This window comes from Bufo bufo, chromosome 5 (genome assembly GCF_905171765.1).
Source record: "Bufo bufo chromosome 5, aBufBuf1.1, whole genome shotgun sequence".
In the NCBI taxonomy this organism is placed as follows: domain Eukaryota; kingdom Metazoa; phylum Chordata; class Amphibia; order Anura; family Bufonidae; genus Bufo; species Bufo bufo.
Window position 1 is genome coordinate 216641803 of NC_053393.1, and position 27944 is coordinate 216669746.

The window sequence follows — 27944 nt, forward strand, 5'->3', positions numbered from 1 at the left end:
TAGCATTCCGTTCAGGCCCTGACGCAGAAAAGCAGCCCCAAACCATGATGCCCCCACCACCATACTTCACAGTTGGGATGAGGTTTTGATGTTGGTGTGCTGTGCCTCTTTTTCTCCACACATAGTGTTGTGTGTTTCTTCCAAACAACTCAACTTTGGTTTCATCTGTCCACAGAATATTTTGCCAGTACTGCTGTGGAACATCCAGGTGCTCTTGTGCAAACTGTAAACGTGCAGCAATGTTTTTTTTGAACAGCAGTGGAGTCCTCTGTGGTATCCTCCCATGAAATCCATTCTTGTTTAGTGTTTTATGTATCGTAGATTCGCTAACAGGTATGTTAGCATATGCCAGAGACTTTTGTAAGTCTTTAGCTGACACTCTAGGATTCTTCTTCACCTCATTGAGCAGTCTGCGCTGTGCTCTTGCAGTCATCTTTACAGGAAGTCCACTCCTAGGGAGAGTAGCAGCAGTGCTGAACTTTCTCTATTTATAAACAATTTGTCTTACTGTGGACTGATGAACAGCAAGGCTTTTGGAGATACTTTTATAACCCTTTACAGCTTTATGCAAGACAAAAATTCTTAATCGTAGGTCTTCTGAGAGCTCTTTTTGTGCGAGGCATCATTCACATCAGGCAATTCTTCTTGTGAAAAGCAAACCCAGAACTGGTGTGTGTTTTTTATAGGGAAGCTGTAACCAACACCTCCAATGTCATCTCATTGATTGGACTCCAGTTGGCTGACACCTCACTCCAATTAGCTCTTGGAGATGTCATTAGTCTAGGGGTTCACATACTTTTTCCACCTGCACTGTGAATGTTTACATGGTGTGTTCAATAAAAACATGGTAACATTTAATTCTTTGTGTGTTATTAGTTTAAGCAGACTGTGATTGTCTATTGTTGTGACTTAGATGAAGATCAGATCACATTTTATGACCAATTTGTGCAGAAATCCATATCATTCCAAAGGGTTCACATACTTTTTCTTGCAACTGTATATACATAACATATACAAACATGAATAAATCTACAGCTCACAAAATGGCTAGCAATATAAATACAACACTTCCAAATACACAAGGGCTTCAGTTGGAAAATGTATAGTTCAGCATGTCCACAAGAAGACTGCCACAGCTGTGACCATAGTTTGGGGCACCTTTGGGTGGGGGAATATATATTTTTTAACTATTCTGATCCTTTTCTTTAACAAAAATTTTCCAGGACAGTGAAGGGGATAGTTCCAATATGCGTTGTGGTCTTGGTCAGTGAAAATTTCTTGCAAAGTGATAAAGGATCTATGTCATATCTAAGAACCTCTTTGCATATATACATTTTATGGAAAGAGTACAATTCTACGGTGTAGCATTTGTGAGTTAGAGATGGTCTATGGATTTTCCTGACCATGTCCAAATCCAACAAGTGCATCACTAGCAATGCCTGTGTTCCCCTTTCATCCAGGACTTGTGAAGCAAGAGATGTTCAGCCTCAGCAGCCACTTGCTATTCTTGCACATGTGACTGCTGAGGCCATTGATTGGTTGCAGCAGTCTTGTGACCAAGAGCAGGTCCATCACTTCCTGTCCAGCAGGAACAGGAGTATTTGGAAAGGGGAGTGAGGGTAACATATGCATAGTTTATAAGGCTGAAAAAAGACATCTGTCCATCCAGTTAAGCCTGGTATCCTGCAAGTTTATCCAGAGGAAGGCAAAAAAAAACTGAGGTAGAAGCCAATTTGCCACATTCTAGGGCAAAAAAATAAATAAATCACTCCAATCAGGCAATTAGAATATCTCCCTGGATCAACTACCCTTCTGGTGCCCATTGACTGACAATGGTTTAGTGCTGGATCCATCTTGTTAATTTTGGAGATACAACCAGATCTGTTCAGAACGGATGCAGTTAGTTGTATTATTGACTGGATGTGTTTTTGATGATCCCTGAAGGATCCAGCAAAAAGGCAGATGTGAAAGAAGCCTTACTTGTGTTGAAGAAATGCCAAATCATTCTGATATGCAATTCTGTTTGCACCGTAACTGATATCATTTTGCTGTACAGTATTTTAGTATCAGTCTGATCACCTTGATTTGTTTAAATAGCAACTGAGGTAAATCATTAAACAAAGCAAAAAACTAGGTTTGTTTAAACCTTTTGTGCACTTTGATGTGCATGTGTCACGCTTCGGTGTGGGAGGGAAACACCACGCCGAGCATAGGAGGGAAGGGGGGGAACAGGGAATCAGGCCTGAGAACTAGGGAAGGAAAATGGACACCTCCTAGTGAAAACCCTAACCAAAATCCTGACTGACTACCAGTATGAACAGAACCCAAAGGTAAGTGAGTTCATACGCAGAAATACCTAGAGTCCTATCAAGCCCTATAGGACCCTGGTACTAATGGCAGGGACGAGACTACCTGTTCCTCCAAATGGTAGGATGAACAGGAGTCTCCTTCAGGCCTAATACAAACCATAGGGAAATGCAACACACAGAACCCCTACAAAATACAAAAGGGAAAGGAAAGACTTAACTTCAACGGAGCAATGGAAGCACCAGGAACTCAGCCGAGATCCAACCACAATCTATCCAAAGGTCCAAACAGAAGCTATAAACCGCACAGCATTGTGGGAGAAGCAACTATAAATAGAGAAGGTTAAATGACCCTAATAGCCACACCTGGGGATAGAAGGTGTGGCAAGCACCAGAAACAACACAGACGTCATTTGATCCAAATGGAAAACATGTCAGATCAAACCACGTGTACAGTATTGAAACAAACTTTTATGCAACTCAACTTCTGATGTTTCATCCGAAGTCGATTCGCTCATCCATAGCAGTGATCATATGTTCCTGATGTGACATCACAGCCACAGCAGGGTAAATAGAGCCCAGCAGGAAGAACGGAGCCGAGTAGCATATTTCAGGTAAGTATTTAACATTTCTTTATTGTAGGGTTGTCTGGTTTCCTGAAACTGGGCAACCTCTTTATCCCTTTATAGGGATATTTAAGGATTTTAATATTAATGGCATATTCTCAGTATAGGCCATGGTGGGGGTCCAACACCATTCCCCCTGCTGATCAGCTGTTCTGCAGCAGCTCTAGAAGTTGGCACCGGACCTACACCGCTCTTTCCGCTGTGTAGCAGACAGAACTGGTAGCTGCAGTGCTGCTCCAATTCACTGCAGAGCTACTGCAGAACAGCTCATCAGCAGTAGCTGTTCTGATCCGACCCTGCCTAGCAGATATTGATGGCCTATATTGAGGATAGGCCATCAATAATGAAATCCTCGAAAAATGCTGGTTAATGATTTCTTCAATGCAGCAACATAAAAACTATGGGAAACATTTATCATTTGCAGTATTTTTTGTGTTAGTTTTAATGGGGTTCTCCAGGCTTTTAATATTAATGACCTATCCTCAGGATAAGTCATCAATATCAGACCGGTGGGGGTCTGACACCCGGCAACCCTGCCGATAAGCTATATAAAGTGAAGGCGCTCACATTGTGCATGTACCGTCTCCGTTCTCTCTTTCTGCTTGCTGCTGCTATGCTGCAGCAAGTAGGAAGAGAGAAGGGAGACGGCACACTGCGCGTGCCGTCTCCTCATACAGTTGATCGGCGGAGTTGCCAGGACCCCTGCCGATCTGATATTGATGACTTATCTTGAGGTTAGGTTATCAATTTTAAAAGCCCAGAGAACCACTTTAAGTCTGCCTTTGCTTTGTGTGTCTGCACCAAATTTATGAAGAGGTGCTACCTTAAAGGGGTTATCCAAAGTCTAACACATGCCCCTCATATAGATTATACTTACCTCACTCACTGGCACCCGCATCATTCCTGATCCCGCACGACCACCGCTGAAACTCCCCGTGGGTGACACTAGGGAGGCTCATCCCCTTTGCAGCCTGCTATTGGCTGCCCCCCATTGCTGGATGTTTTGAACCGTGCAACAGGGAAATGCAATGGCGGCGGTGCAGGGATCAGGAGAGACATGGGTGCTGGGGAGGGAGGTAAGTATAATCTATAATGCATTGGGTGACATGTGTTAGACTTTGGATAACCCCTTTAATAATATATTTGGCATGAGTGTAATGTGGTTTACATCTATATGTGTAAAAGTACATTAGTAGGTTGCCTGGTGTAGTCGCACGTAGTAGATGTGCCATAATACAGGTCCAATCTCACTTTTAGCTCTTAACCCCTTCCCGATACTAGTACGGCGCTGGCCGGGTCTTTAAAGATGGCGCCCACGCCATAGCCGCGGGGTGCCTGCTGTTTCTTATAGCAGACACTGGCGGCTAATGTCCGCAACCGGCGGTAATGCCGATCACGGACATTTTACACTTCAGATGCCATGGTCAATCCTGACCACGGCATCTGAGTGTGCAGAACACCGGAAGCAAGCGCTTCCGGTGATGCTCCGGCTCCCCCGTGCAGCGATCGGAGGAGCCGGAGCTTGTGTGCAGCATCCCCTGTCTTTGTGAATAACAGGAGGCTGCTGCATGGTATTTCCTATAGAGCCCTTGTCTGTAATAGGGATCCATAGGAAACTAGCACTTTTCTCATAGACTCCAATGCTAATTCATTGGGGTCTATGAGAATAGCAATCTAATGAGTGCATGTTATAGTTCCCTATGGGAACTATAAAAAAGTGTAAAAAAAAAAAAAAAGTGTAAAGAATTTTTAATTCAAAATTACCCCCTTTTCCCTAAATAAAAATAAAAGATCTAAAAAAACAAAAAAAAAAACACATCACTGGTATCGCCATATGCGAAAACGTCCATAGTATGAAAATAAATAAAATATATAAAATAAATAAAATAAAAATATCTTCCCATAAGGCAAATAGCGAAACGAAAAAAATCGGCAAAATGGCCAATTCGCAGTTTTTATAAAATTTAATAAAAAGTGATCAAAAAGTCAGACACACCCTAGAATGTATCTAATTCAATTTATCCATAAGACATGCTATTATTGTACAAATATAGTGAAACATCAATGAAAACTATACATGTTTGTTATCAACGTAATCATTACCAACCTATCCAATAAAAGTAACTGTGCTGCACACTGAACGACACAAAGTGTAAAATGTAATATCAATGACAGGTTTTTTTTTTCATTCCCCCAGAAAGAGTTTATAAAAGTTAATCAATCAGTTATATGAAATGAAACATACAACTGACTCTGCGAGAAAAACAAACCCTCTTATTTGGCTGTAAGTTACCTGTACAGTATGGTTGTAAAACTGTGTCTTAAAGTCTTAAAGAGGACCTTTCACCTGGAAAAACATTGTGAACGAAGTATGCTGACATGGAGAGCGGTGCCCGGGGATCTCACTGCACTTACTATTATCCCTGGGCGCTGCTCCGTTCTCCCGTTATGCCCTCCGGTATCTTCTCTCACTAAGTTATAGAAGGCGGGGTGTCTGCCCTTGTCCTGTGGGCGTCTCCTTCTCCTAGGCTGCAGCGCTGGCCAATCGCAGCGCACAGCTCACAGCCTGGGAGAAAAAAACCTCCCAGGCTGTGAGCTGTGCGCTGCGATTGGCCAGCGCTGCAGCCTAGGAGAAGGAAACGCCCACAGGACAAGGGCAGACTCCGCCTACTATAACTTAGTGAGAGAAGATACCAGAGGGCATAACGGGAGAACGGAGCGGCGCCCAGGGATAATAGTAAGTGCAGTGAGATCCCCGGGCACCGCTCTCCATGTCAGCATACTTCGTTCACAATGTTTTTCCAGGTGAAAGGTCCTCTTTAAAGAGGTATTCCATCTTAGACATTGATGGTATATCGCTAGAATATTCTATCAATGTCAGATAGCTGTGAGTCCCACTTCTCGGAGCCACTCTTATCTCCAGAATGGGCCCCCTGAAGTGAAGAGAGAGCAGCTGTGCATGCACAGCCACCCCCAGTTCACCACTATGAGAGTTCCGGCTATTTCCAGCAGTCCCATAGCCTTAAATGGAGGGCAAGTTGCGTATGTGTGGTATGCTCTCCTTCACTTCGGGTGTCTAGTTCTTGAGATAGGAGCAGGTCACAGATGTGGCACGCATACCTATTTGACATTGATATCATATCCTAGCGATATGCAATCAATGTCTGAGATGGGAATACCACTTGGCATCGAGGCCTATTTTCATTTTTGCATTTTGGATTTTTCCTCCAAGTTCCAATAACCATAACTTTTTAATTTTTCTGTTCACATAACCATATGAGGGCTTATTTTTTGGGGGACAAGATTACGTTTCTAACACCACCATTTAATTTACCATATCTTGTATTGGAAAAGTGGAACAAAATTATTTGTGTGGCAAAATAAATAAAAAAATAATGAATTTTACCAAGGTTTTTGGGGTTTTGACATCACAGCGTTCACTGTGCACTAAAAATGACCAGACATCCTGATTCTGGGGCTCAATACGAATGTGGCCATACCAAAATTGAATTTGAGTTGCCATATTCTGACAGCTATAACTTTTTATATTTCGGTCTACAGAGCTGTACGAGGACTTGTTTTTTGCGTAACAAACTGTAGTTTTATTGGTACCATTTTTGTGGTATGTATGTATTTCTGATCAATGTTATTAAAAAAAATTTGGGGGGGGGGACAAGATGACAAAAAAAGAGGAATCTTGAGCTTTCTTAAGGTTTTTTTTCTGTTACAGCATTAACAGTACAGGAATTTTTGGGGGGATTTTACTAGTTCAGACATTTTTGGACGCGGCGATACCCAATATGTTTATTTTTTATTGTTAATATACAGTACAGACCAAAAGTTTGGACACACCTTCGCATTCAAAGAGTTTTCTTTATTTTCATGACTATGAAAATTGTAGATTCACACTGAAGGCATCAAAACTATGAATTAACACATGTGGAATTATATACATAACAAACAAGTGTGAAACAACTGAAAATATGTCATATTCTAGGTTCTTCAAAGTAGCCACCTTTTGCTTTGATTACTGCTTTGCACACTCTTGGCATTCTCTTGATGAGCTTCAAGAGGTAGTCCCCTGAAATGGTTTTCACTTCACAGGTGTGCCCTGTCAGGTTTAATAAGTGGGATTTCTTGCATTATAAATGGGGTTGGGACCATCAGTTGCGATGAGGAGAAGTCAGGTGGATACACAGCTGATAGTCCTACTGAATAGACTGTTAGAATTTGTATTATGGCAAGAAAAAAGCAGCTAAGTAAAGAAAAACGAGTGGCCATCATTACTTTAAGAAATGAAGGTCAGTCGGTCAGCCGAAAAATTGGGAAAACTTTGAAAGTAAGGGCTATTTGACCATGAAGGAGAGTGATGGGGTGCTGCGCCAGATGACCTGGCCTCCGCAGTCACCGGACCTGAACCCAATCGAGATGGTTTGGGGTGAGCTGGACCGCAGAGGGAAGGCAAAAGGGCCAACAAGAGCTATCTCTGGGAACTCCTTCAAGACTGTTGGAAGACCATTTCAGGGGACTACCTCTTGAAGCTCATCAAGAGAATGCCAAGAGTGTGCAAAGCAGTAATCAAAGCAAAAGGTGGCTACTTTGAAGAACCTAGAATATGACATATTTTCAGTTGTTTCACACTTGTTTGTTATGTATATAATTCCACATGTGTTAATTCATAGTTTTGATGCCTTCATAGTCATGAAAATAAAGAAAACTCTTTGAATGAGAAGGTGTGTCCAAACTTTTGGTCTGTACTGTATATTTAGATGTAAAATTGGGAAAGGGGGTGATTTCTACTTTTACGATATTGGTGTTTTTTGTTTTTTACTTTTTTTCACTTTTTTTTAAACTATTAGATCCCTTAGGGTCCTAGTACATGGGATTTTTTAATCCCCTCTCCTATTCAGCCTAATAGATCTCTATTAGGGTGAATAGGAATTTTACAATCTCCCTTCTGAGCTATGCCTGGTACAGGGACATGGGGAGTGTGAAAATGGGAGCTGCTTGGGAGATAAGCTTTAAGAGATTGTCTCACTTCAGCAACTGGCATTTATCATGTAGAGAAAGTAAATACAAGGCACTTACTAATGTATTGTTATTGTCCATATTGCCTCCTTTGCTGACTAGATTCATTTTTCCATCACATTATACACTCCCCATTTCCAGGGGTTGCGACCACCATGCAATCCATGCAATCGGAAAAAGCACCAGCTTCTCTGGTGCATGAGACCATGGAAGCTCACATAGGAACTCATGCACAGCAGCTCCTGTCCCGACCACCTCATATCTGCACTGCAGCGGTGGCTGTAACCCCTGGAGCAGTTTATAAAGCGATGGAAAAATGAATCAAGCCATCAAAGGAGGCAATATGGGCATAATACATTAGTATGTGCCTTGTATTAACTTTGTATTACATTTGTTGAGACAACCCCTTTAACGTCTTCTGCTTTTTTACATCCTCTGAGCCTTAGAAAATGATCAGCCGTACAATGATCAGCCGTACAAACCCTTTGAAATTATTTTTAGATTTAAAAAAGTTGCTCTTCGTTGGACAAATAATTTTAGTGAGCACAAGTTTATTTAATTAGCATAGGTTCACAGAACCGCGCTTGGTGCGGTGAACACAGATGATGTGAGTACAGTACAATAGACCCTCAAACAGATAGGAACTGACTGTATCAAAAATCTGGGGAGCCGTGGTCGGTCCGGGAGATGTGGCCAACACATGGCCTAGGTTTCCTGGAACGCGGTTATGTGAATCAGCCCTTATAGGAATTTTACCGCATGTAGATGAGCTGCTGAGACATAGGATATTACTTGAAAAACTGCCAAGTCACTCTGACATACATTTTTCTTTTCTGTTTGCATTCCAAGTGATGTCATTTTTTAAATCCATACATAGCTTTATTTAAGTAGCTCCTATTTAAACAGAGAGTGATCATTCCATATAGTAAGAAGCCAGGTAGGTTTCTTTAAAAGAAGAGTCTATAGATCCAGCTAAAGAGGTAAGATATATTCTGGATTTCTCTTCTTTATATTTTTTTTTACTTTTATATTTTCTTAGAAGTACAGTATTACATTTTGTATTTAAGAAAGAAAGCTTTTAGAAAAGTATTGGCAACTCAATTATTGTACATAAAACATATTTGATAATTTGTACCGTAATCAGTTGTATAACTCTAAGATACTAAGATTGACTATATACTGGCCTTGAAAAAGTATGCATACTCCTTGAACTTTTCCAAATGTTTTCACGTTACACCCACAAATAAATGTACAGATGTAGTCGAGTTAACACTCATGCTTAATAAGACGTGTTAACTAAACTAGTTGTGTTAAGCTGACACCTTAGTAACATAGTAACATAGTAACATAGTACATAAGGCCGAAAAAAGACATTTGTCCATCCAGTTCGGCCTGTTATCCTGCAAGTTGATCCAGAGGAAGGCAAAAAAACCCTGTGAGGTAAAAGCCAATTTTCCTCACTTTAGGGGAATAAAAAATTCCTTCCCAACTCCAATCAGGCAATCGGAATAACTCCCTGGATCAACGACCCCTCTGTAGTAGCTATAGCCTGTAATATTATTACACTCCAGAAATACATCCAGGCCCCTCTTGAATTCCTTTATTGTACTCACCATCACCACCTCCTCAGGCAGAGAATTCCACAGTCTCACTGCTCTTACCGTAAAGAATCCTCTTCTATGTTTGTGTACAAACCTTCTTTCCTCCAGACGCAGAGGATGTCCCCTCGTCACAGTTCTAGGGATAAATAGATGATGGGATAGATCTCTGTACTGACCCCTGATATATTTATACATAGTAATTAGATCTCCCCTCATTGCTTTTCAATGGCTTTTGTTTCGGGATATCATGAGGAGTTAAGAAATTTGAGTTAAGAGTTTGTGTGTTAACTCTGCTCAGCACAAAATACCAACCCAGCAGCAAGAAATGAATACTACATTGCTGCACAAAACACTGCCCCAACAGTAGCAAATAAATACCACAGTACAGCACAAAGTACCTCCCAGGAGCAAGAAACAAATACCAAAGTGCTTAACGGGGTTGGGTTATGTCAGCAAATATTATTTATTATGTAGAGGAAGTCAATACAAGCCACTTACTAATGTATTGTGATTGTCCATATTGCTTCCATATTGCTTCATTTTCCGTCTGGATTCATTTTTCCATCACATTATACACTGCTCGTTTCCATGGTTACCACCACCCTGCAATCCAGCAGTAGTGGCCGTGCTTTAACACTATAGGTAAAAGGACCAGTGTATAAGCCCATGGTCCTGGCCACCAGAGAGGCCAGCGCTATTTCCTATAGTGTGCAAACACAACCACCCCAGATGGATTGCAGGATGGTCATAACCATGGACACGAGAAGTGTATAATGTGATGTAAAAATGAATCAATCCAGCAAAGGAAGCTATATGGATAATAACCAATACATTAGTTAGTGGCTTGTATTAACTTTCTCTACATGATAAATGATATTTGCTGAAGTGACACAACCCTTTTAACAAAATACCTCCCCAATAGTGGCAAATGGATACTACAGTGCAGCACAAAATACCATACCTGCAGGTGTTATTAGAGTTTTTTAAGTATTTGTCGTAACGCCAGTTGCATTTCAGCAACGAGGGATTAGATCCCCCTATGTAAAAGGTGATGGTGGACCCCAGGTGTAGGATTTGGTAGAAGAAATGGAGTCCAGACTTTTATTAACGTAGAACACAGCTTTACTTGGCATAAACTTTAATCAGGAAACAATCTTCCAACTTTATCTTGGTTATCAGCAGTTTTAGGCCTAACTTCTGGCAGGCAAACACAATCCGCTCTGCTATGTCTGTACTTTTCAGCTCGGCTATGCTGGCTGGATTAAATAGGAGCTTTTCTCTTTCTGCTGAACTTAGCTTTCTGTAGTCTGACTCGGTCTTTATCTTGATCTGTCTCTTTCTCTTATTTTTGTCTTTAGCTCTGTCTCTCTTTATCTTTATCCAGGGAACCTTTTTTCCTGTCTTAAGAGGTGCTCAGCTTAGGCCTCTGGGCCCAGCAGAGCAGATAGTGCTCTGCTGGCTGGAACACAATCTTCCCTTTGCAGGGGGTAAACTCAACTCTTGCAGGCTCGTCCAGGAGGGACGAGGGCCTGCTGCTTCCCCAAACAGGGGCTACTCTGAACTCCCTCACAACCTGTCTCCAAGGAGGGGAAGGCTAGACTCGACCTCTGCCTTAGGAGGGTAGATTAGACTGCCCTTCACTAACTAAACTCCTCCCTCTCTACAGAGGGCTGGAATGGAACTAGAAGGTTCCTCTCCAGGAAAACTAGCTCTGCCAAGATTGCCGCCATCTGCTGGTGAACCAGGCACATTACACTTAAACAGTTATTTGCAAGGAAAAATATATACACATTATGCAGGAAATGGCATTAAGTATGCAAGATGATACAGGATCAAACTATAGGAGATAGTGACGGTACAAAAAGAGTGGTAATGCCCCTCTGGGGTATTGCACACTCAGCGCCAAACGAATAGCTGCACAAAATACCTCCCCAGCAGTGCCACACAAATACCACATTAGAAGCAGCTTTGGCTCTTTTCTCACCCCTTCCTCTCTGGAAACAGCATTTTTCCCCTTCTCACCCCCATGCTCCGCTATTTTGTCCACCATTTTTGATGGAATCTGCAGCGAAGACGCCTAAGGCCTCTTTCACACTTGCGTTGTCCGGATCCGGCGTGTACTCCACTTGCCGGAATTACACTCCGGATCCGGAAAAACGCAAGTGTACTGAAAGCATTTGAAGACGGAACCGTCTTCCAAATGCTTTCAGTGTTACTATGGCACCCAGGACGCTATTAAAGTCCTGGTTGCCATAGTAGGAGCGGGGAGCGGGGGAGCGGTATACTTACAGTCCGTGCGGCTCCCCGGGCGCTCCAGAATGACGTCAGAGCGCCCCATGCGCATGGATGACGTGATCCATGCGATCACGTGATCCATGCGCTTGGGGCGCCCTGACGTCACTCTGGAGCGCCCGGGGAGCCGCACGGACGGTAAGTACACTGCTCCCCCGCTCCCCGCTACACTTACCATGGCTGTCAGGACTTTAGCGTCCCGGCAGCCATGGTAACCACTCTGAAAAAGCTAAATGTCGGCTCCGGCAATGCGCCGAAACGACGTTTAGCTTAAGGCCGGATCCGGATCAATGCCTTCCAATGGGCATTAATTCCGGATCCGGCCTTGCGGCAAGTGTTCCGGATTTTTGGCCGGAGCAAAAAGCGCAGCATGCTGCGGTATTTTCTCCGGCCAACAAACGTTCCGTACCGGAACTGAAGACATCCTGATGCATCCTGAACGGATTACTCTCCATTCAGAATGCATTAGGATAATCCTGATCAGGATTCTTCCGGCATAGAGCCCCGACGACGGAACTCTATGCCGGAAGACAATAACGCAGGTGTGAAAGAGCCCTTACAGAACCTCTGGCACAGATGTGAACATGAGCTACCATTTATTTATTTATTTATTTTTATGGCGCAAATTGTACAGCTCTTTACATAGAGTGCACTTAATCATATCAGTCTCACCTGATTATCAAGGTGCAATATCACACTTCATGGATAGAGTTTATTAAATGTTTTATGACAGTTTTCTGCTATTAAAAAGTCACATATTTTTGTGCATTGCATATTTGTGCTAAAGCTTGCAATGTGTTTTCTTCCTTTGCCTCTTCTAAGAAGTAATGAGAAAAATGAACAGGGATAGACGGGATAGAGTAGAGCCACAGTCAGTCTGACAGATTTAATATAAATCAATCCAGAACGTTGGCATAAATGTTAGCAGAAATCTATGCCTACTCATAGAAGCAGTAAATTGCAGTTTCTGGGGAACAGACGGGAAAAGTTACACCAAATTTAAAGGGGTTCTGCAGTTTGTTTAAACTGATGATCTATTCTCTGGATAGATCATCAGCATCTGATCGGCGGGGGTCCGACACCCGGGACCCCCGCCGATCAGCTGTTTGAGAAGGCAGCGGTGGTCCAGGAGCGCCGCGGCCTTCTCTCTGTTTATCGCAGGCCCAGTGACGTCACGACTAGTATCAACTGGCCTGGGCGCAGCTAAGCTCCATTCAAGTGAACAGAGCTTAGCCGCGTCCAGGCCAGTTGATACTAGTCGTGACGTCACTGGCCTGCGGTAAACAGTGGAAGGCCGCGGCGCTACTGCCAGCGCCGCTGCCTTCTCAAACAGCTGATCGGCAGGGGTCCCGGGTGTCGGACCCCCGCCGATCAGATGCTGATGATCTATCCAGAGGATAGATCATCAGTTTAAACAAACTGCAGAACCCCTTTAAGGCCTCTTTCACACTTGCGTTGTCCGGATCCGTCGTGCACTCCATTTGCCGGAGGTGCCCGCCGGATCCGTAACAACTCAAGTGAACTGAAAGCATTTGAAGACGGATCCGTCTTCAAAATGCGTTCAGTGTTACTATGGCGCCCAGGACGCTATTAAAGTCCTGGCTGCCATAGTAGTAGTGGGGAGCGGGGGAGCAGTATACTTACAGTCCGTGCGGCTCCCGGGGCGCTCCAGAATGACGTCAGAGAGCCTCATGCGCATGGATGACGTGATCCATGCGATCACGTCATCCATGCGCGTGGGGCGCCCTGACGTCACTCTGAAGCGCTCCGGGAGCCGCACGGACAGTAAGTATACTGCTCCCCACTACACTTTACCATGGCAAACAGGACTTTAGCGTCCTGGAAGCCATGGTAACCATTCAGAAAAAGCTAAACGTTGGATCCGGTAATGCACCGAAACAACGTTTAGCTTAAGGCCGGATCCGGATTATTGCCTTTCAATGGGCATTAATTCCGGATCCGGCCTTGCGGCAAGTGTTCAGGATTTTTGGCCGGAGCAAAAAGCGCAGCATGCTGCGGTATTTTCTCCGGCCAAAAACGTTCCGTTCCGGAACTGAAGGCATCCTGATGCATCCTGAACGGATTTCTCTCCATTCAGAATGCATGGGGATAATCCTGATCAGGATTTTTCCGGCATAGAGCCCCGACGACGGAACTCTATGCTGGAACACAACAACGCAAGTGTGAAAGAGCCCTAAGATTTTATTACATTTGGTGCATATTACTTCCATGTTCAGGTACTTGTGGGCCAAATGTGCTGACTAGAGATGAGCGAATTGAATCCCACGAAGTGGAATTCGATCCGAATTTCAGAATAAATTTGATTCGCCTCGAAGCCAAATTTTCTCGTGCTTCGTGTTAGCGAATCGATTTAACCTGAAATAGTGTAAAAAACAAAAAAAATCTTACTTACTTCCTCCATTTGCTTGCGACGGGCCGCCAGCTGCCATCTTGATTGAAGATCTCGGCCAAAATCCCGTGGGTGGTGACGTATGCGCGGCGCGTGAATTATTTTTTTTATGTTAATTTTACACCGTTTTTACACACAGATGCCACGATCATGTATTGCAGCTATCGCAGCTCCCTGTCATTTTACCCACTACTAAAATGCGCTTTGTGACTAAGTAATTCGTGAAGAAGCAAATTTTATTTGTAAAATTCGCCGAATCAGCAGAATCGAACTTTTCATAAATTCGCTCATCTCTAGTGCTTACCAATAAATTTATGTGTATGGGGCACTCCTAATAGATAATGTCGAGGGAGAGAAGGATCGGACAAGTGAATATTTTTGCCCTATCTTTTTCTTCTCCTGGGAAATAAGCTACTGCTAGAAGTGTCTGGCAGCAGCTTTCCCCCTCTCCCCATTAAATACACATACATGTTACAGTCATTAGAGAACGATCATTCAGACGAGAGCTATTTAATTTGTATGGCCGCCTTTAGCCAATATCCCCTACAACATACAGTCCCATGTAGAAAACATCACCCCCGTCTTTTCAATACTTTCCAACATACAGTCCATTATAAAACATTGGTCCCCTTTATAAAACCCTCCCCATCATCATAAATGGAAAAAGACAGAATTTAAATTACTAAAACGGGAAGGTAGCAACAAAGCACCGAAAACTATAAGAAAAAAATAATAATAAATCTGTAAAAGATAGATAAAGGCAGACAGGCTCATTACTAAAGAAAGTAAAGCTAACCTGAAAATGCTCTTCAATTACAGTGTATAAATGGTATAAATGTTAAACCTGAAAGTGTTGGCCCTTTAAAGAGTGATGAGGGAGAAATTGTAGAGGGAGAAAGCTAATTTATGAAAAAAAATAAAAATTCTCCAACTAATTCACTGAAGAAAATGATAAAATCTGATAAAATGAAGAGTGTCAAAATAAACTCTCCATTAAATGTGGCCTGTCTGACCCAGGAAAAAGTGCAGCAGCATCTTAAAAAGATTAAAATAAACAAATCACCTGGTCCAGATGGCATACATTCCCGGATGCTAAGAGAATTAAGTAATGTAATAGACCCTTATTTCTGATATTAAAAGGATTGTGTAAGAAAGTGGGAAGGGTTGAACCCCACACAGTGGCGTGCCCAAGGTGTTTGGCACCCGGGGTGGGTCATTTCTCTGGTACCCCCATTCCCCAATACTTGACCACATACCTCTTACATCCAGGGACATCTCCTGTCATGTAGACCTTCTCTTTCCTCTTCTCCTCCGTTAGACCGCCATGAGAAATTCTTTCAGCCGCATCTTGTCTCTACAGAGTTTGTAACACAGACACATTAGATTTCTTAATTTTTCCATCAACCTGTCCATCCTGGTGTCCCCACAGTGTCATCCTGCTGCCACCCCCAATACCTGTGCCCGTTGTGCCCCCCAATGCCCCAGGTACTATACTGCTGAAAAAATAGTGACCCTAATAGACATAATTGGAGTCCTTTATCAAACTGGTGTAAAGTAGAACTGGATTTCCAAAACAGCTGTTAAAAATGAAAGGTGGAATCTGATTGGTTGCTATGGGCAACTAAGCCAGTTCTACTTTACACCAGTTTGATAAATGACCCCAAATGTTCCTATAGTGTCTACAGCAGCTATAACGTCCTAGAATGCCCCCAGTAATAATAATAACACCCTATATTGTGCTCCAGGTAATAATCCCTCTATAGTGTCCCTAGAAATAATAGACTGGCCTCTACAGTGCCTCCCCAATAGCAAGGCCCCCATGCTGCCCCCCACACAGTAGTGTCCCCCACACAGTAATTTCCCCCACACTACCCCCACACAGTAGTCCCCCCACACAGTAGTGTCCCCCACGCTTCCCCCCACACAGTAGTGTCCCCTACACAGTAGTGTCCCCCACGCTGCCCCCCACACAGTAGTGTCCCCCACACTGCCCCCACACAGTAGTCCCCCCACACAGTAGTGTCCCCCACACTGCCCCCATACAGTAGTGTCCCCCACACAGTAATCCCCCCACACAGTACTGTCCCCCACGCTGCCCCCCACACTGTAGTGTCCCCCACGCTGACCTCCACACAGTAGTGTCCCCCACGCTGCCCCCCACACAGTAGTGTCCCCCACGCTGCCCCCCACACAGTAGTGTCCCCCACACAGTAATTTCCCCCACACTGTCCCCCACGCTGCCCCCCACACAGTAGTGTCCCCTACACAGTAGTGTCCCCCACGATGCCCCCCACACAGTAGTGTCCCCCACACTGCCCCCACACAGTAGTCCCCCCACACAGTAGTGTCCCCCACACTGCCCCCATACAGTATTGTCCCCCACACAGTAGTCCCCCCACACAGTACTGTCCCCCACGCTGCCCCCCACACTGTAGTGTCCCCCACACTGACCTCCACACAGTAGTGTCCCCCACGCTGCCCCCCACACAGTAGTGTCCCCCACGCTGTCCCCCACGCTGCCCCCCACACAGTAGTGTCCCCCACACAGTAATTTCCCCCACACTGTCCCCCACGCTGCCCCCCACACAGTAGTGTCCCCCACACAGTAGTGTCCCCCACGCTGCCCCCACACAGTAATTTCCCCCACACTGCCCCCCACACAGTAGTGTCCCCCATGCTGCCCCCCACACAGTAGTGTCCCCCACACTGCCCCCACACAGTAATTTCTCCCACACTTCCCCCACACAGTAGTGTCCCCCACGCTGCCCCCCACACAGTAGTGTCCCCCACACAGTAGTGTCTCCCACGCTGCCCCCCACACAGTAATTTCCCCCACACTGCCCCCCACGCTGCCCCCACACAGTAATTTCCCCCACACTGCCCCCACACAGTAGTGTCCCCCACACTGCCCCATACAGTAGTGTCCCCCACGCTGCCCCCCACACAGTAGTGTCCCCCACGCTGCCCCCACACAGTAGTGTTCCCCACACTGCCCCCATACAGTAGTGTCCCCCACACAGTAGTGTCCCCCATGCTGCCCCCCACACAGTAGTGTCCCCCACGCTGCCCCCCACACAGTAGTGTCCCCCATGCTGCCCCCACACAGTAGTGTTCCCCACACTGCCCCCATACAGTAGTGTCCCCACACAGTAGTGTCCCCCACGCTGCCCCCCACACAGTAGTGTCCCCCACGCTGCCCCCCCACACAGTAGTGTCCCACCATATTCCCCCAACGTCCTCCTGTGTGCACCCCCCTCATGTCCCCCAAAGTTGCCACATTATAAAATAAAATAAAAGTTTGCCCCCACACGTCCTCTGTCCACCCCGGCCCCCTTATGTCCCCCCAAAGTTGGCACATAAAAGAAAAAAAAGAAATAATGAAGGAAACCCTAAAAGCTAAATACTTACCTGCGCTTGCTTGCAGAGTCCCGGTACTGTGCTGCTGAGTCTAGGCACAGGCGCGCGCGATGATGTCATCACACGCGCCTGCGCCGGGATTTCACTACCGCATAGGCTTCAGGCCTCCTAGGCCTGAAGCCTATGGCAGTGATCGGCGGCGGGGCAGGGAACTATGCGCTCCCTGCCCTGCCGCAGTATGTGGGACTGGGTCACGGGTGTCAGCGCTTCAGCAATGAGCGCTTCCATCTGTATTGATGGAAGCGCTCATTGCTTCTGGGCCTGCTGGCACCCCCGTCAGAGCCGACACCCGGGGTGCACCGCCTCCCCCCTCCGCTCCTCCTGGGCACGCCACTGACCCCACATCCCCCCACCACTTGGAACAGCCTGTAATGGGAAGCTAACTTACCTGTTTACCGATGCTGGCTCCCTGCTCCTTATCTTCCCTGTCTGCGATGCTCCACTGGACTCCCTTGCTATCACACGACGCAAGGGGATCCAGTCTTTGCTATGGACAGTTATTGGATGCAGCAATGTTGACAGTGAGGGAGCCCAGTGGTGGCTGGCATAAGAAGGAGCAGGGAGAAAGTGCCAGGAATCAGGTAAGTTAGCCTCCCTTTTACAAGTCTTGCCAAGTCATCATCAGTCATTATTATTGTGCTACAATTATCTCGCTAGGACTAGTTTGTGACCTATATCCCTACTGACCTGCATTTAATGGTTTCATCACCTTGTGATCATGGTTCCCTGATGAACCACAGTATGGGAAACACATTTAAACTTGGTGATGGACACATTTCTTTATTTTTTATTCGTTTGTTCTAAGTTTACAACATCCTTCAGTGTATCCACTATTTATCCTATGATATGTGACAGTATAGTATATCTTGTTTTTGGCCCTCTAGTTTAATTATATCATTTACATCCTTATTAAAGGGGTTTCCAGGACCCAGCAACACAACTGTTTGCACCTACAGTGCCTTGCAAAAGTATTCACCCCCCTTGACTTTTTTCATGTTTTCTTACATTACAGCCTTAAATTCAATGTTTTGTTAATCTGAATTTTATGTGATGGATCAGAACACAATAGTTTAAGTTGGTGAAGTGAAATATATATAAATAAAGCTATTGTTTAGAAATAGAAAACAGAAAATTGGCATGTGCGTATGTATTCACCTCCATTGTTAGGAAGCCACTAAAAAGCTCTGGTGCACCCAATTACCTTCAAAAGTCACATAATTAGTGAAATGATGTCCACCTGTGTGCAGTCTAAGTGTCACATGATATGTCATTACATATACACACCTTTTTTGAAAGGCCCTAAAGGTGGCAACACCTAAGCAAGAGGCATCACTAACAAAACACTGCCATGAAGACCAAGGAACTCTCCAAATGTATAAGGGACAACGTTGCTGAGAAGTATAAGTCAGGGTTAGGTTTTAAAAAAAATATCCAAATCTTTGATGATCCCCAGAAGCACCATCAAATCTATCATAACCAAATGGAAAGAACATGGCACAACAGCAAACCTGCCAAGAGACGGCTGCCCACCAAAACTCACGGACCGGGCAAGGAGGGCATTAATCAGAGAGACAGCACAGAGACCTAAGGTAACCCTGGAGGAGCTGCAGAGTTCCACAGCAGAGACTGGAATATCTGTACATAGGATGACAATAAGCCGTACACTCCATAGAGTTGGGCTTTATGGCAGAGTGGCCAGAAGAAAGACATTACTTTCAGCAAAAAATAAAAAGGGACATTGTGAGTTTGCGAAAAGGCATGTGGGAGACTCCCAAAATGTATAGAGGAAGGTGCTCTGGTCTATTGAGACTAAAATTTAACTTTTTGTCCATCATAGAAAACGCTATGTCTGGCGCAAACCCAACACATCACATCACCCAAAGAACACCGTCCCCACAGTGAAACATGGTGGTGGCAGCATCATGCTGTAGGGATGTTTTCCAGCAGCCGGGACTGGGAAACTGGTCAGAGTTGAGGGAAAGATGGATGGTGCTAAATACAGGGACATTCTTGAGCAAAACCTGTACCACTCTGTGCGCGATTTGAGGCTAGGACGGAGGTTCACCATCCAGCAGGACAATGACCCCAAAAACACTGCTAAAGTAACACTTGAGTGGTTTAAGGGGAAACATGTAAATGTATTGGAATGGCCTAGTCAAAGCCCAGATCTCAATCCAATAGAAAATCTGTGGTCAGACTTAAAGATTGCTGTTCACAAGCGCAAACCGTCCAACTTGAAGGAGCTGGAGCAGTTTTGCAAGGAGGAATGGGCAAAAATCCCAGTAGTAAGACTTATCCAAAGCCACTTGGAGCTGCGATTGCCGCAAAAGGTTGCTCTACAAAGTATTGACTTTAGGGGAGTGAATAGTTATGTACATTGACTTTTTCTGTTATTTTGTCCCATTTGTTGTTTGCTTCACAATAAAAAAAAATAAAAAGCATCTTCAAAGTTGTGGGCATGTTCTGTAAATTAAATGATGAAAATCCTCCAACAATCCATGTTAATTACAGGTTGTGAGGCACCAAAACACGAAAAAAGTCAAGGGGCGAATACTTTAGCAAAGCACTGTAACTTGCAATGTGCTTACTGTCAAGAAGTTTTTACTATGTTCCTTTCTCGGCGCACTCACTGGACTCCTTGGGGGCTCCTTCCTAGTGTTAGGTTGGGTGCCCTTGATGTTAGGTGGCTGGCAGGATGCAAGCCTGGAGTACGGATGATGAGGCCTGTGGATGGTGGAGGCAATGACCAGGCCGAGTTTAGTGATAAAGAACAGTCTCTTTACTGCAGATGATGAGAGTTGCAGTCTCCCTTTGTGGCAGTTCCTAATTCTGTTTCTTTTATAGGTTATTCTAACTTCTCTGGAAATGGCTGTTCTCCTTCTCTCAGGAGTTTGGCACTTGTCCTCAGCATAGAGGGATGGAGAATCCTTATAGTAAGGCCTCACACTCCACAGACTAATGCAGCTCCTCACACTTTGGCTGCTTAGGCCAAACTCAATGGCTGGTGCAATCAAGCTACCCAGCTTCTCCCTCGGAAAAGAGACAGGTTCAGCCTCCCCCTGCTGAGTAGGACATAACTAAATAATGCTACTTATATATAGCCCTTGGGATCACATACTGCATAGGGCATAACAAGGCATTAACTCTTTTAGCAAATGTTACACCTTTTAGCAGTGAATTAACTGTTTTGCAGTGATCTACTGGGGCATTAAACAGACTGAAGCCAGGAAGTCATAATAATGGTGACCAAGTGCAACTTGCAATTTTCTATTCAGAATACAGTTTAACAAGGGACAATGGCAGTATAGTTTCTCTCAAGTACAGTTTTCCAAACAGTGGCATGTGCTGTGAGTGATAGGTCTCTGTCCGCTCCTAGTGCTACCAAGGCTATCTTCTTGTGGCTCCCCACAATATATTGATTCCCAACCTTTGAGTAGTGCAATGCGTCGGGTGGCAGGGGAGATGCAGTGTCTGGAGCTGGTAGTGGTAGCAATGAAGGTTGTTATTGTCCTCAAGGTAGCTAATCTCTCTTCCTCTAAAGCTCCCTGGGCCAGTATGGAAGCACTCATTAGTATAGGAGGCCCATGGAGCGGTGAGTATAGTGTCTCTAGTTCACAGGGTAGCACCAGCTCCATGACAGTGCTGCAGCAAGAGTGCAGTGGAGCCAGAGTGATGATCGTGGAGGAACCCTGAGTAGAAGAGGAGAGGTGAGTATTTTTGTTTGGTCTGAGGTCTGCATTTAGGTGACAGAGTGGTGGATGTTATAGGGGGTGACAGAGTTCTGAATGAATTTGGAGTCTGATCTGGAATCTATGGGAATTTTGAATCTGTATAAGGGCTCATGCACACGAATGTGTGCCGGCCGTTCCTGTATTGTGGCCCGCAAAAAGCGAGTCCACAATAAATGGGCACCAGCCGTGTGCGCTGTGTGTTTATTTGAATGGGTCCGCAATCCAGAAGATACGGTGAGCTCCAGTGGCATTCAGTCCATGTCTCTGAACAGCAAAAAAATAGAACATGCTCTATTTTTTGCGGTGCGGATGGATTGCGGACCCACTGAACCTGAATGGGTCTGCATCCACCAGCATAGGCCACATTGACGGTGCCCATGCATTGGGGACCACAATTTGCTGTCCCCAATGCACGGCACAAGTGGCACACATTCGTGTGCATGCGCACTAAATGTGATGTCTTATATGAGGTCTGTAGAAATTTGTGGGCTGTTCTAGGGTCTGTACAAACATGAATGTGGGGTCTGTATAAATTTGAGGGCTGATCTGGAGTCTGTATAAGTTTTGGGTCTGTATAAATTTGGGGGCTGATCTGAGGTTTATACAAATTTACAAGCTGTTCTAGGGACTACACAAATTTGAGGGCTGTTTTAGAGTCTGTACAAATTTGGGAGTTGATTTGGGATTTTATGAATTTCGGGTCTGTAGGAATTTAGGGGCTGATTCGAGGTCTCACGAATTCGGGTTCTGTATAAATTTGAGGGCTGATCTAGGGTCTGTATGATTTTAAAATCTGTATACATTTGGGGGCTGATCTGGAGTCTGTATGAATTTTGGGGACTGATCTGGAGTCTGCATGAATTTAAAGACTGATTTGGGAACTGATCTGGAGTCTGTATGAATTTAGAGGCTGATCTGGGGCCTGTATTCATTTTGGGGTCTGGTTTGGAGGTCTGCATTCATTTTGGGCTCTAGTCCGGAGGTCTGGATTAATTTTAGGATGCCCAGTGGCGTAGCTAGAAATGATTGGGCCCCACAGGAAATTTTTGAATGGGGCCCCCCTCTCCCAGTAATTTTTTCGCAACCCCTTCCTTTCCTTTCATGCCACCCCCATTCCTGTGGCTAGTAAAGCTCGCTCTCTCAGACCAGGCCCGGCAGCTGTTCCATCGGTTTCCTACACTGTCTATACTGTCACTGTATATCATTTCATTGTGTATTACTGTTGAGGGGGACTTTTAGTCCTCCTCCTCCTGGCTGGGCCCCTTTTGGGTCAGGGCCCCAAAGCAGCCGCTTCCCCTATAGCTACGCCCCTGCTGATGCCTCGCTGTTCTTCTTTTACTGCTTCCTGTGTCGTTGTTGCTCTACGTACTTCCAAGTCTGTGAAAGCTGCAGCCAGTGATTGGGGAGGGAGCAGCAGGAAATCAGTAAAGGATTACCACTTTTATAATTTCATCACACTGTAAGCAATTAAAACAAACTACATGACTGAACAACCCCATTAAATGTGTATTCCATTTATAGAAAGTGATTATTTTCCTTGGCACTCCCATTGAAATGAATGGAGCAGCATTTCCGACCAGCCGCTCTGTCCATTTCTGGGGGCTCCAAAGGGTACAGGGCCCCTATTATTGTGATCAGTGGGGGTCCCAGCAGTAGGATCCCCACCATTCTAATAGTAATCTCCTATCATGAGGATAGGGAATAACTTTCTATAACCAGACTACCACTTTAATTTTGATTTCGGATTTGAATATTTTTAGGAGTCTGGTCTGCAGTTTGATACCTGAAGTTTGCTCTGGCACCCATCACTTTATAGTTCTATGTCAGCATCCTTGGGCACTTATATTTTGGCAGTACAGTATTTGGGGTCATTTGGTAGCACTCTCGGTACAGTAAAGGGGGTACATGGGCCAGCTGCAGACATAGTATAGGGGAAGCTACAGGATGGCAGTGTTAAAGGGAGAAGTGGATACTAGGTTCCTGCAATCTTCAAGAAAAATCGATCATCATGAGGGTCTAGACCAAACAGAGAAGAAAAGAAAAATAAACACCTCAAACCATTGAACACATTACCTGTGAGTCACTTGGTTTGTATTTGTTAGGTCTGTGACTGCTTCTATTAAAATGTGTTTAAATCTTTTTATTAGCAAGTTAGTTTAGTTTAAATTGATTCTGGAACGGGAGCAGAAGTTGCGTACTCTGCCTAGGGCACCAAAATACCTTGTCCCGACCCTGCTCCCCATTGAAATAAACATACATGCTTGATCAAGGGGTTGGCCAATGTATGTATGGCTACCTTGGGGGGACCTTTCTGACAAATCCCCCATGTTATTGGACCTTCAGAGAGGTATAGTATACTTAACTGCTCCCCGCTGCTTGGTTCCAGCTCCTTTGGTCCAGCGCTGCTGCTCTCCATGTGTCATCATCCTGTGTGGTTTGACCCTAGCTATCAGTTACACTTTGGTGATACTTATTTACTTTTTGGGTCTCCATTCTTGCTATTTATATTTTGTTATTAGCTTTTGGTTGTATTTATTTTTGGATTCATGATTTTTTTTTGTGTGGTCTTCCTATCCTATTGTTGGTTATGCAGTGGGTTAGTGGTTTTGGGGAGGTTATTATAGTCCTCATATGTGCTTCTAATCTATTAAATTGTTTTTAATTTTGGCTGTTTTGTACTAAAAAGTGTGAAGTGAAGTGTATATTCTTCTATTGTTTACTTGTGCTGGCATTTGTGCATAGTTTTTGTGTTATTTTTTTTTATTTGTGGTAGTAAGTAATAATTTATCAAAGTATAGCCATTTTTTTACCTTAGTTACAACAATATCCATAATAAAGCAAATTACAAAAATGTTATTTAAATTTTTATCATAACTACATCCTATAGTAAAATATATTCACATACTTTGAATAGATTTTTATAGTAACAATAAAGAGAAGGAATCTTCCTTTCAGATTTACAATGGCAAATGAAGCACGACCTTGCCCTTGTGAGCTTGGAGATCAGTTTGACCATAAGAATCTTGGAAATGAGATTCAGATTGAACATATAAAAGCTTACATCTCTAAACCAAAAACAAGCACAGATAAAGCCATAATTGTGGTTCAAGATGTTTATGGATGGGAGCTTTCCAACACAAGATACTTTGCTGATCTGCTTGCTTCACAGGGATACATGTAAGTAATAGTCTCGTTTCAAATTTCTAAAATAGATTGTACAAAATTTTATAATTTTTTGTTGACTTGGTATTTGTCTGTTCCTTCTATTTTATAAATCACAATTCATTGACTGATTTGGGAAAACTTTAAAAAAAATCTACATTTATTTTTAACTTCTATTTTTATTTTATTTGCACACATGGATATAAGAAATGTTGTAATATACACTACATGTAAAATATATGGTTATGCAGGATAGGTCATCAATATCCTGACGTTTTCATTTTTCACTTCCTGCCTTCCCAGAGTGTAGTGGGGAGAGGGAATAAAATTCCAAATGAGGTGGTAATGGGAAAAAAAGCAATTCTGACACAGGTTTGTTTGTTTCTTTACTGCGTTCACTATGCAGTAAAATTGACCTTTTACCTTCTCCTGGTCAGTACAATTACAATGATACCACACTTGTACAGTTTTCTCTTGTGTTTTAATACATGTACTGGGGAAAAAAAACTTGAAAAAAAATACGTTTTCTTCATCACCAAATTCTGACCCCTATAATTTTTTTATAGTTATGTGTTCAGAGCTATGTGAGGGCTCATTGTTTGTGGGTCCATCTGTACTTTTCAGTGATACCATTTTCAAGTGTGTGTGACTTTTTGATAATTTTTTCTAAAGAATTTTTGGGGAGTTGAAGTGACAAAAAATTGCTGTTTCAGTTTTTTTTCCATCACGCCATTTGCTGTATGGCATTAATATTGTTTTATTTTAATAGTATGGGCATTATCGCACGCGGCGAGGCCCATGATGTTTATTTTTTTATTGGTTAAGTATTTTTATTTTAGGAAAAGGGGGGTGATTTGAACTTCTATCATTTTTTCCTAACGTTTTTTATAGTCATCCTGCGTGAGTATAACTGACAATAATTAGATTGCCCATTGTGTTCATTGATGGCAATATAGCCATAAATTGAACACTTTGTTTTGAATATAACAATACAGTGCTGCCACCTAGTGGCCTCTAATAGTATATTCCACTAATAGTAGCCGAAGCCTGCTTGAGGCTTCGGGCTAATAGTATGCTGTAACAGGTTCCCTGATCTCAGCCGGGGAACGCCGTTACGGGAGTGGGAGCGCACGGCTCCCGCTTACAGCCTGCTCAGATGCTGTGGTCTCATTTGACCGCAGCATCTGAGAGGACAGATGATCGCATACATGTGGCGATGGTGGTTTTGGCTTCTGCTGCACCATGTTTAAAACCATGACTTACGCCATACATGTATGGAAGTCGTGAAGGGGTTAACAGAGCAGTTATAATTAAAAGGGGCAGTAGTTTAAAGGGAATCCATCACCAGTATTATGGTGTCCTAAAGAAGGGAAGCATAAACTAGTGACAGATCCCCTTAACAAAATGCTGGGTCACTTTCTTTAACTGACTCGGCAGTTTTGCTAAAATCTTGAACTGAACAGCTCCAGCACATGCCAATGAGTCCTGATATTCATAAGCTCCCAGCTCTCCCCACCCACCTGCTGCTCATTTAGTTGGAAACTAAACTGTCAATCAGTGTCAGGGCACTCATTGGCAGGCGCTGGAGCTGTTAGAACCTAGCAACAGAAAGCTGGTGACAGATTCCCTTTAAAGGGGGCGCTCCACCAACCTTATACCTAGGTCTTCTCTTTCATGAACGTAAGCTCAGGAATCCTGTCAATGTATAGTATTTCAGCGATGCTTTGTGATGCCACAGAACAAAACAGGGGTGACTATCAACATATTAATTAGCCATCCAGAATATGCCAGCAGTACTATGTATGTGGTACTTCAATTAAAGTGGATCTGCTACCTCTCCTATTTTAGTAACTACATTACCCATGTAATAACAATTCTCGAGTATCTAAATTATATATACCTGTGTTGGTTTGTAACCAAAATACCGGCAACAAGGCATTTCTATATGTTGGCCAATAGATGGGGACAAGATACCTAATTGTTAATATTGTAGAGGACACTATAGCCCGAACTCACCAGCAGGGGGTTGGTGTTGAGGGACAACCATGCCATACCACCCACTAGTGTAGTGGAGCGCAGCTCCTGCTAAACTCAAGGTCTGAGCCAACGTTGATGCACTGAATGTTCTACGTGATATAGATGCTAGCAAGCACAAGGGGGTCCATGAAAGCAAGCACAAGGGGGTGCTGTGTCCTTGCACAGTCTGACACTGGCAGCACTGATTGAATAGTGTCAGACTTTGCAGGGGTACCCCCATCTGGTAATACCCAGACGGAGCTTTATTGTAGACTGCTGAGAATTCATTCACAAACTTCTAGTAGAAATAATACAGAAATGGCACATCATAGAGTCGTAAGGATAGATGCTGTCAAATTATTACATGGGGAATGCAGGTAGTAAAACAAACATGTCATTAGAAGTAACAGGTCCTCTTTAATACTGCTTGCAGAAGGTGACAGATTCCCAAGAGCTCGACAATTAAATGTCTCTCTTTTTCTCTCTAGTGATATCATATTCCATAATAATAATAATAATAATAATAATTCTCTGTTCTTTCTTTACTGTAATGTTTGCAGTGCTGTCCTGCCTGACTTTTTTGTGGGACAGGAACCATGGAACTCAACCTATGATCATGTTGATTTTTTTAAATGGCTTGAAACGCGACCAGCCGATAAAGCATACAGGTAAGTTGTGATTTATAGACACTGCTATTTCATAAATCTAATATATAATTTTAAATGTGGCAATATATAGTACACTACTATAAACACCCAAAAATTGCTACCTATGCAAAATGCAATGGGAACAGGTCAGGCACGTGGAATCTTGATCACCTTATGTACTGATTATAGGTGCAATAACATAGGAACAGATCTGCTTATTAAAACATACTAGAATTGTGCCTTAATTTCAGCCAAAAAAAACTGGTGTACATACAGTACTTTGCACCAGATTTATTGTGTTTCAGTGGGGAAACTTGCAGGAGGCGTATAGTTCCCCTGTAACACACCACAGGGGAAATTAAAGGGGTTATCCAGTAATTTAAATTGATGACCTAAATTGAACACATGGAAGCCCTCCCATGGGCTTCGGGGTTTGTGCCTCCGCGCAGCAAAGGATAGGACATATCCTATCTTTCGCAGCATCTTACGGATCGCAGACCCATTAAAGGCAATGGGTCTGCACCGCAGTATGGAGTGCACACGGCTGGTGCTTGTGTTTTGTAGACCCGCGTTTTGCAGTCTGTAGCACAGGCTTAGTGACAGCATGGTCGTGTCAATGTGGTCAGAAACCGGAGCTTTCTAAGGGTCTGGTAAAATACACACAGTAGTGTCCTGGTGTCACAGGCAAAGAGCAGTACAGAACATGTA

The 27944-nt window shown here is 43.8% G+C and overlaps 1 protein-coding gene across 3 annotated transcripts in view; it reads left to right on the forward strand.

Annotated features, from left to right (window-relative positions):
- The window catches only part of LOC121001043 (carboxymethylenebutenolidase homolog), a 921426-nt gene that overhangs the window by 884722 nt on the left and 8760 nt on the right, over positions 1-27944 (forward strand). The window contains exons 1-3 of one of the 3 annotated variants that reach the window (XM_040431925.1): positions 8838-8940; positions 24367-24588; positions 27150-27257. In XM_040431925.1, the coding sequence (XP_040287859.1) occupies positions 24374-24588; positions 27150-27257 (323 nt within the window). In that variant the 5' untranslated portion in view covers positions 8838-8940; positions 24367-24373. Of the gene's footprint in view, positions 1-8837; positions 8941-18146; positions 18262-24366; positions 24589-27149; positions 27258-27944 lie in introns of those variants that run through there. The other 2 variants (XM_040431928.1, XM_040431927.1) reach the window with 2 other exon arrangements.